Raw genomic sequence first — 10,546 nt, 5'->3', positions numbered from 1 at the left:
AGTGGCTATATGCAAAAATTCCCTTAGTTTCTATGACTTTTGTCAAACTATATTGTATAGTCCGTCTGATTTTCGGCTATTTTTTTTTATGTAAATAAAACATGACTATATTTGTTGTAAATTAATTATTTTATTGTATATATTTGAAACTAGCCCTTCTTTTTCAAGTTCATACCATAACAATTACCCTTTTCATTTGAATTTGGTTAAATGTAATATATTTTGGAATTAAAAGAAAACAAAAATACTAATTAAAAAAATGTATATGTCAAATTACATATGACAACGGGTGTAGTGTGTGTCACGGTTTATTTTCTATGAGAGAAAACCTTAAAATTTCTCCCATTTTGGCTAATTAGTGAATGTGTGCTGTGTAACACAAACTTGGCTTTTAACAATATAATGAAAATTGATAGCAACAATTATTCTTTCTATTATGACTTTTATTTCGTTTTGTGAAACACAACCTAACAAGTGTCTTTTTCTTTTAGCTGCTTATTTTCCTCCTTTTAATCTGTCTTCACATTAATCTATTTGTCATTTATTTTCCTCCTCAATATGAATCTGTTTTCACATTTTGGAAATTATAGTCTATAATTTTCAACATTTTATTTGTTTTGGTGCTATATATGTAGTGAGGTAACTTTGATCAGTGGAAATAACCCACACACAAATTAATTCCCTTGAACATTCTATATCACTTGTCTAGTGCATATGTATGGAGAAGCTCATCTTCTTATTGATTCTTCTCTTTCTAATTCAATTTTCTATATCAATTGCTTCCTCAAATGAGACAGACCAACAAGCTCTATTAGCTTTCCAAAATCTTATTACAACTCCCAATCATTTTTTGGCCAATAATTGGACCAAAAATACTTCTTTTTGCTCTTGGTTTGGTGTCACTTGCACTCCAAAAAGGCAAAGGGTTGTGGCCTTGGCTCTTCCTAATTTGCAACTTCAAGGCACAATCTCGACGTCTTTGGCCAATTTGTCCTTCCTCAGTGTTCTCAATCTCGAGAACAACAACTTCCGCGGTGGCATCCCTTACGAACTTGGCCACTTGCCTCGCTTGCGAGTGATTGATATTCAAAACAATCAGCTCAACGGAAGTATACCAACAAGTCTATTTCAACACCAGAGAGTTCAAGTAATTTCATTGGCTTTCAATGAACTCGGTGGTGAAATGTGGAAAGGGCCATGGTATGTACCCGAACTCAGAGTCTTGGATCTCACCAACAATAACCTCACGGGTATGATCCCTCCTTATGTTGGGAATGCCACAAAATTGATGAACTTCGATTTGTTTGGGAATAGAGTCAGCGGCAACATTCCAAAGGAGATCGGTAATCTTAGTCAACTTACAGTGTTGGTCTTGCGCGACAATCAATTAACTGGTCATATTCCTGCAACATTGTTTAATATCTCATCGCTAGTTTATTTATCTCTGGCAAACAATAGCCTTTCTGGCCCTCTCTTGCTTCATGAAGGGACTATTGCGTCAAATCTAGTGTTATTAGGTATATCTGACAACCAAATTTCTGGTTGTGTTCCTTCCAACATATGCCAACTCACAGAGCTCAAAGCTTTGTCCATATCTTTCAACAACATAACTGGAGACATACCCAGAAATATTGGTTGTTTATCCAAACTCGAGATGTTCTTAATTGGTGATAATTTAATAAAAGGGACTATTCCCACTTCATTGGGCAATATTTCCACTCTGCAATATCTTTATTGTTCAAACAATCGCATAGTGGGGCAAATTCCTCCGGAATTAGGGAAGCTATCAAATTTGAGGCAATTAACGTTTGACAATAATTCTAATCTTATTGGTCAAATTCCAGAGGCTATTTTCAATGTATCTTCTTTGGAAATAATTGCTTTCAGTTCCAATAATCTCTCGGGGAGAATTCCAACCACTGCAGGTGTTCATCTTCCAAACATTAAGGAGCTTATCTTGACATACAATCAGCTGGAAGGGGAAATTCCATTGTTCATAACAAATGCTTCCAAGCTTGTGACACTGGAGCTAGCCAATAATTTACTCACAGGCGCTATTCCTACTAATTTGGGGAATCTTCGTGAGTTGCAAGAACTGTTCCTACATACTAATCAACTTACCAATGAACCAAAAGAGCACGAGTTGTTATTCTTCAATTCTTTGGCGGACTGTAGGATGTTGCGATATCTATCAGTGGGTTCCAATCCGTTGAATGGCGTTCTGCCCAATTCTATTGGGAATCTTTCATCTACTATTGAATACTTTGGAATAAAACATGCACACATCAACGGTCTCATCCCCACAGGTATAGGCAACATGACCGGCCTTATTACCCTAATCTTTGAAGACAACAACTTGACAGGAAATATTTCTCCTCAGATTGGTAAGCTTAAACTACTCCAAGGGCTGTATCTAACTAACAATAAATTGCAGGGACATATTCCAGAGGCGGTATGTCATTTGTCTAATTTGGTTCAATTATTTCTGGATGGTAATGTGCTCTCTGGATTAATTCCAGAATGCTTAGGAAATCTTAGCATGCTACAACATCTTTATTTGGATTCTAATAAATTTTCATCAAAATTTCCGTTGAGCCTTTGGAAAATGAGTGGTCTTCTCTTTCTAAGTGTGTCGCGAAATTCTATAGAGGGAAAAATTCCATCAGATATTGGAGGACTGAAAGTCATTGTAGAACTACATCTTTCCGGTAACCACTTTTCAGGCATGATACCAAGCCAAATGGGGGACCTCCAAAACTTGAAGTCTCTTGACTTGTCGAACAATTCGTTTTCAGGCTCAATTCCATTATCGTTTGCCAACTTAATAAGCTTGGAATTCTTGAATTTGTCATTAAATGTGTTGTCAGGTACTATTCCTAAGTCTTTGGAAAAACTCTCCTACCTTAAAAGCATTAATGTTTCATTTAACGATTTCAAAGGTGAAATACCGAGTGGTGGTGTGTTTGTAAATTCCACTCCGCAATCATTTCTCGGGAATAAAGGTCTTTGCGGAATGTACATATTGGAGATTCCTGCTTGTGCTATCACTAGTCCTAGAAAACAATCAAAGCTTAAGGAGGTTGTGCTAAAAATTGTTACTCCAGTGGTTATCTCATCCTTATTGATACTCTTGTTCGTTTCAATTTGGATAATGAAACGACAGAAGAAAGGAAAGTCTAAAGATGTGGAAAAGGTACCGGAGATCAGAACTCATCAACTAGTTTCTTATCACGAGATTCAACGAGCAACAAATAATTTTGATGAATCCAATTTAATTGGTGTGGGAGGTTCTGGCTCTGTGTACAAAGGCACATTATCTGGTGGAAGTGTAGTGGCAATAAAGGTTCTGGATTTGGAAATTGAGCAAGTATGCAAAAGGTTTGATACTGAATGCCAAGTGATGAGAAATGTCAGGCATAGAAATCTTGTCCCGGTAGTTACTACTTGTTCTAGTGACTATATAAGAGCCTTTGTTCTGCAATATATGCCCAACGGGAGTCTTGAGAATTGGTTGTACAGAGAAGATTGCCACTTGAACCTTCTTCAAAGAATCACTGTAATGCTTGATGCAGCTATGGCAATTGAATATCTACATCATGGTCATGTCACTCCAATAGTTCATTGCGACTTAAAGCCAGCCAACATTCTTTTGGATGAAGATATGGTGGCTCATGTTGGTGATTTTGGAATCTCTAAAATTTTAGCCATAAGCAAGTCCATGGCTTATACAGAGACATTGGGCACTCTTGGATACATTGCACCAGGTATAAAAAATCTGCTCTCTTTGATTTTCTCTTATCATAATTAAGTCTTTCCAATTCTAGAAGTAAAAATGCAAGTCTTTATTTATGCATAATTATTGTTGTATTTCAATTGAGTAACTTTTCTTCAATCCTTTTCTAAGAATATGGCTCGGAGGGAATAGTGTCTGCTAGTGGTGATGTTTATAGCTACGGCATCATGTTGATGGAGGTTTTGACGAAAAGAAGGCCAACAGATGAAGAGATATGCAATGAAAATCTTGACTTGAGGAAATGGATAACACAATCATTTTCAGGGAGTATGATGGACGTTGTGGATGCCAATATTTTTTCCGAGGAAGAACAGATCACTTCCAAAAGTGAAATCTGCATTGCGTCCATGATAGAATTGGCTTTAGACTGCACAAAGGAAATGGCAGAATCAAGAATAACCATGAAAGAAGTAGTCAAAAGGCTTAACAAAATCAACAACACATTTCTGGAAACATAGAAATCTCTTCTGGTGGTGTTCTTTCTGAGCTGCAAGTTAACATGTTGCCTTTTGTTTTCCTGGTTTCTTTAGTCGTTCGTACTACCTGGAGACATGTACTGTTTGTACTTGAGACATTTTGTGATTTGAGATTTGAGTACTGGTTTCTTTAGTCATTCGTTCACTTTCTTTATTTGTAGCTATGTTTTGAATGCTTGAATAAACCAAAATGTGATGGAGCCGGAAAATGTGAAGCTGTTTCACTTTCTATCAATTTATTTCAGAATGCAAATTGCAAAACAATTCCTACACTATTTGTTTTGAATACTAATTTTTTCAAGGAGGATGGAGTCGGATAGTGTGATGCTTCGTATTATAGAAGTTTGATTGGAAGTCTCTTGTACTTGAAGACTTCAGGATATGATTTAATGATGCTAGTTTACCTTCAAGATTTATGCAAAAGTCGCAACGACATTCATTGTGCAGCTGCTATATTCAGGTAAGTGTGAGGCTTCTGCTATATTCATGAGTTTAATTGAGAAAAAAATAATCTAACAATCTCATTGAAATAGCACCCTGATATCATAGTTATAGGTTGAAAATATGTCTTAGATGGTTTTTTTCCAATCCATGTATATATGCTACAGATATATGATCATTCATTTATAGGTTGAATAACACTTTGATCGCTAGAAATGACTTAAATTCCATGATTTTTTATAAACAGTGTCACATTTATATAAGCTAGCAATAAACATCTCTGTTATAACTTTACTAAGCTTAGTATGAGTATAGGCTCATCGCCCATTGGTTATTATGATTGAGTTTCAAGCTAAAACATGTTTAGCAAAAAAGACAAGATATAATGGTAAAAAACACATTTGAAGTATCATTTTTTGGCGAGTTTTATGCATGAAAGATTTTTTAGTTTCCTACTTGAACTATCACCAATTATTTATCAAAACATATCTCTCAAATTATATATTTATAATTGAGAAATTCACAAAATATTTATAAACATCTGACTATGAATTCAATTTTTAAAAAAAAATAATAATAAAGAAAAAACAATTTAAAAACTATGAATCTAGTTATTATTATATAGATATATTCTTTTAAAATTATCATAAAAAATTATCAACTTTAAATCAGGAATCCGTCTATATTGAAAGGTCAAGCAACATACATACACTTTTTTCCAAACTTGTCTTAGACTTCATGACCTCTCGTTGACTTGGTTCTGGACCATATAAATAATGCAACTTTTTTAATTAAAAAAATTGTGATTTCTCAATAAAACAAGTTGATTGACTTTTCTCAATCGATTCCCTTACCCCTCAGTTTACGCATAATTCACCTGTCTTCTTGTGGTTTTGTCTTTATAAAGTTGGCCAATGTATTTCTCAATGTGACGTCATTTCAATAACTTGTAATATATACATCACATAAAAGTTTGTGGAAATCTCAACCATATATATAAAAAGATTTGACTTTAAATATATTTCATTTAATATGAATTTTATAGTTTATGTATGAAACTTGCGAAGACAAAAATAGTTTAGTGGTTTATTAACCTATTCACTCTTAAGAATGCTATGATCACTTTATCTTTCAGTTACATATTACACATAAAAATTGCTCAAGAATATTATATGCTCACAACAGTTATTAATTATAGTGAATGGAAAAATATATTAGTTATGATTTCAGATTCACTGTTATGTAATCGAAATGCACAAACAAGTTTCTAGGGGAAGATTTACCATAATAATAACTACGAACAACCGCAGATTATAAACTACTTTCTGGGTATGTGTGTAGCTAAGTGTACAATTTTTATAAATTTATAGTATATGATGCATGTCCCCTACATAAGTCCTTAGACATCTTATTATAATGTTTCACTTTGCCTAAAACAACTCAAGGTATTGAATTAATTTTCTTTTGCAGAAACTTAATATAAAGAAATTAAGATAATAATAATAATAATAATAATAATAATAATAATAATAATAATAATAATAATAATAATAATCTCTTTATGTCTAAGAAAATTAGATCGTAAAATATTACTCCCTCCGTCCCATTTTATGTGGCACCATTTCCTTTTTGGTCAGTCCCAAAAAGAATGTCACATTTCCTTATATGGTAAATATTTAAAGGTACAATTCCTCTTTTACCCTTGTTGGTCCCATTTAATCTTAAAATAATACTCCAAAACATTTATGAGGAGAGTGAAAAGTGAGTCTACTTTTTAAAGGGCAATTTGGTAAACATTTCAAAGTCTTCATTTATTTTTTAAACTCCGTATCTGGTCAAATGTTGCCACATAAAATGAGACGGAGGGAATAATTGTTTATAGAATTTAGTGTTGCCTTGAAAGTATAACTGACACTGGATATAGGAAGAATTTTTACCTATTTCTGTTACACAGATACTATAGAGTAAGAGTGTTTGTTTGAAAAATAAAATAGTTATCTAATTTTATATGAATATTTTGATCTAACAACTTTATACTTTTAGGTCTCCTTATTATTAATATAATGAACTAATTATTAATGCATGTATAGTCATTCAACAAATCTGTATTCATATTATCCATGTAAAATACAATGATCTGCAGATCATAAAATATTTAATCTTTCACTAAGTTAATTTTTAATTTCATTTGAAAATAAGAAATATAATATTTTGTTCCATGCCAATAATTATATAAAGTCTAAATAAGTAATATCTATATAATTGTAATCTCTACACAAATTTCTTTATATAAGCCGAGAACATATTTAACTAAAAAAAGGATAAAGAAAAAATACATTATAAAAGAACATTCAAAACAAATATACTACAAAAATCACTTACAAATGATCATCACTATAATCACTTTACATAAAATAGTACAAAAATTTAGTTATTTTGGTGTAGTTCATAAATGATAAAAAAATATTATTTTCTTCCAAATATTCTTTTACTATCAATCAATCATAACATCTTTGATCTAAATGCAACAATAATGTGATTGCCCTTAACAATTCTACAAAGATCGATGCCAACTTTTCCTTTACGGTCTATTGACTAAGACGGAAAAGAAAACCAAAAAAGACGATAGAAATGATATAAAATTATGAGAAAATGGTTCTTAATTTATAAGAGAGAATTATCATACTTTAGTAACAAAAGAAACTCATATTAGATTTGCAAATTTAGCTCCCTCTCTAGGTGACTTTAAATAGAAAGATCTTACGTGATGGAGATAAGATGGATCAAATTAAAAAAAAAAAAAATGAGCCAAAAATAAAAGAGGCTACTTAATTATTGTAACCTTTGGTCTTCATCAATTTCCTCATAAATCAAAAACCTTAAATGAGGGGTGAAGTAGTGAATTAATTTCAATAGTGAATCACATTATATTATTAACCTACAACTGAAGGCTAAACTTTACACAGTTAACATGCAAATTATAAGATATTAAACATATTAAGTAAAACTTTCCTTTTTATTTATACCAAAAAAATAAGATCTCCCCTTAAATATTTCTATTCCATTTTTTTTATAGATTAGATAAGAAAATTACAACCGACTATCTCAAATTTAAAATCTAAAAGTTCATGTTTCAAAATGACCAATGATTACCAGAATTAAATTGTATTCTTATGAAAATATTATTTATAAATTAAATAACAATGCAAAATTGTTTTGATATGGTTCAAAATAAAGCATAAAAATAAAAGATTTTTTTATTCACAATTTGATGCGACTTAACTAAATAATAAATGGTATGGGTTTAGAGATTTATTAGTCAAGTTTATTATAATTAAGCTTTAATCTTTGTAGAATATTAATGCATGATTTCATCCTAACTTTAATGATATAATAATGTATAAATTTATGCTGAATAATATTCTCTCTGTCCCATTTTATAAGACACTTTTTGGATTTCGAGGTTCAAACAAGTGTCTTTGACCGTAATTTTTTCATAGATCTTTTAAACATTTTGAATTATTAATTATCGTGACTTATAGTACCTTTTACATAGTTTACAAATGTATAAATTTAATTTCAAAATGAATTGAAGATTCCATGAGCAAATTCGCAGTCAAAATTAAATTGTTTGACTCTCGAAAAATGAAAAATATCACATATTATTGGGACAGAGGGAGTATTTTTTTCTGTACAGGGCGGGTGGGACGGGTTGAAAGCAAAATTTTTTACTAAGTAGTACAGGTTGAATTTTTGTGGGTTTGAAGCGTAACCCACCCCATTGCCATCCCTATAAATAGAATACATTCAACATTTATTTTGTAATCGAAATTTTTTCATGTTAAGGACCATTCCATACGAAAGAAGTTAATGATTTGTATGTTTGATGTGAGGATACATATGCAGTGAAGACCAATTGCTCTGTCAATTTTCTAGTTCAAGTAATTCTTAGTAACAGCATGAAGAAGAACATTCTCTTCTTCATTCTTCTCTTTCTAATTCAATTTTCTATATCACTTTCTTCCTCAAATGAGACTGACCAACAAGCTCTACAAGCTTTCCAAAATCTTGTTACCAGTCCCACACATTTTTTGGCAAATAATTGGACCAAAAATACTTCTTTTTGCTCTTGGTTTGGTGTCACTTGCACTCCAAAAACGCAAAGGGTTGTGGCCTTGGCTCTTCCTAATTTGCAACTTCAAGGCACAATTTCGACATCTTTGGCCAATTTGTCCTTCCTCAGTGTTCTCAATCTCCAGAACAACAGCTTCCACGGTGGCATCCCTTATGGCATTGGCCACATGCCTCGCTTGCGAGTCATTGACGTTAAAAACAATCAGCTCAACGGAAGTATACCAACAAGTCTATTTCAAAACCGAAGAGTTCAAGTAATTTCATTGGCCTTCAATGAACTCAGTGGTGAAATGTGGAGAGGCCCTTGGTATGTACCCGAACTCAGAGTCTTAAATCTCAGGAACAATAGCCTCACGGGTATAATCCCTCCTTCAGTTGGAAATGCCACAAAAATGATGAACTTCAGTTTATCTGGGAATAGAGTCAGCGGCAACATTCCAAAGGAGGTCGGTAATCTGAGCCAGCTTGCATTTTTTATCTTGTTCAATAATCAATTAACAGGTTCCATTCCCGCAACACTGTTTAATATCTCGTCACTACTTGCCGTATCTCTGTCACTCAATAGCCTTTCTGGTCCTCTGTTGCTAGATGAAGGCAATATTGTGTCAAATCTGTACTTTTTAAGTATATATCAAAACCAAATTTCTGGTTGCATTCCTTCCAACATATGCCAACTCACGGAGCTCCAAGTTTTGTTCTTATCTTTCAACAACATAACTGGAGACTTACCCAGAAATATTGGTTGTTTATCCAATCTCCAGGAGTTTTATATTCGTCATAATTTAATAAAAGGGACTATTCCCACTTCATTGGGAAATATTTCAACTCTGCAATATCTTTATTGTCAAAACAATCGCATAGTGGGGCAAATTCCTCCGGAATTAGGGAAGCTATCAAATTTAAGGGAATTAAGCTTTGCCAATAATTCTAATCTTATTGGTCAAATTCCAGAGGCTATTTTCAACATATCTTCTTTGGAATTTCTTGATTTCAGTAACAATAACCTCTCGGGTAGAATTCCAACCACTGCAGGTCTTCATCTTCCTAACCTTAAAGTACTTCACTTGGCAGTCAATCAGCTGGAAGGGGAAATTCCATTGTTCATAACAAATGCTTCCAAGCTTGAGCTACTGTCGCTAATTGATAACTTTCTCACAGGAACTATTCCTACTAATTTAGGAAATCTTCGTGAGTTGCGATATCTGATCCTAAATGATAATCAACTTACCAATGAACCTGGAGAGTATGAGTTGCGATTTTTCAATTCTTTGGTGGACTGTAGGATGTTGAAATATCTACAAGTGGGTTCCAATCCGTTTTATGGCATTCTGCCCAATTCTATTGGGAATCTTTCATCTACTATTCAAAAGTTTCATATAGCAGGTGCACACATCAGTGGCCTCATCCCCATAGGTATAGGCAATATGAGTGGTCTATTAATGCTAAGCTTTGAAGCAAACGAGTTGCGGGGAAGCATTCCTTCTGATGTTGGTAAGCTTAAACAACTCCAAGGGTTGTATCTACATAACAATAAATTGCAGGGACATATTCCAGAGGCAGTATGCCATTTATCTAATTTGGTTCATTCTTATCTAGGTAATAATGAGCTCTCTGGACTAATTCCAGAATGCTTAGGAAATCTTAGCATGCTACAAAACCTTTTTTTGAGTTCCAATAAATTATCAAAAATTCCAGGGAACCT

General features: G+C 33.0%; 2 protein-coding genes across 2 annotated transcripts; both read left to right on the top strand.

The window, feature by feature from the left end:
• Positions 1–718: 718 nt before the first annotated feature.
• On the top strand, positions 719–4,273 carry LOC125818870 (receptor kinase-like protein Xa21). Its single transcript, XM_049498384.1, has 2 exons — positions 719–3,764; positions 3,905–4,273. Exons 1-2 carry the CDS (start codon positions 719–721, stop codon positions 4,249–4,251), a joined length of 3,393 nt encoding a protein of 1,130 aa, XP_049354341.1. The 3' UTR covers positions 4,252–4,273.
• A 388-nt stretch (positions 4,274–4,661) lies between these two features.
• Positions 4,662–10,479, top strand: LOC125818869 (LRR receptor-like serine/threonine-protein kinase FLS2). Its single transcript, XM_049498383.1, has 3 exons — positions 4,662–4,729; positions 8,876–10,403; positions 10,471–10,479. Exons 1-3 carry the CDS (start codon positions 4,662–4,664, stop codon positions 10,477–10,479), a joined length of 1,605 nt encoding a protein of 534 aa, XP_049354340.1.
• The last annotated feature ends 67 nt before the right edge of the window (positions 10,480–10,546 follow it).

This window comes from Solanum verrucosum, unplaced genomic scaffold (genome assembly GCF_900185275.1).
Source record: "Solanum verrucosum unplaced genomic scaffold, falcon-dt-bn FXZP01000252.1, whole genome shotgun sequence".
Lineage (NCBI taxonomy): Eukaryota > Viridiplantae > Streptophyta > Magnoliopsida > Solanales > Solanaceae > Solanum > Solanum verrucosum.
The sequence above is the reverse complement of the archived record's forward strand: the minus strand, read 5'-3'. Positions and strand labels throughout refer to the sequence as shown.

Bases quoted from the DNA above. Each gene is read 5' to 3' on its own strand.
- LOC125818870 (XM_049498384.1), top strand. From the start codon at position 719: ATGGAGAAGCTCATCTTCTTATTGATTCTTCTCTTTCTAATTCAATTT. The intron at 3,765-3,904 runs GTATAAAAAATC...TCCTTTTCTAAG, and splicing joins TCTTGGATACATTGCACCAG to AATATGGCTCGGAGGGAATA.
- LOC125818869 (XM_049498383.1), top strand. From the start codon at position 4,662: ATGCTAGTTTACCTTCAAGATTTATGCAAAAGTCGCAACGACATTCAT. The intron at 4,730-8,875 runs GTAAGTGTGAGG...AAAAACGCAAAG, and splicing joins TGTGCAGCTGCTATATTCAG to GGTTGTGGCCTTGGCTCTTC.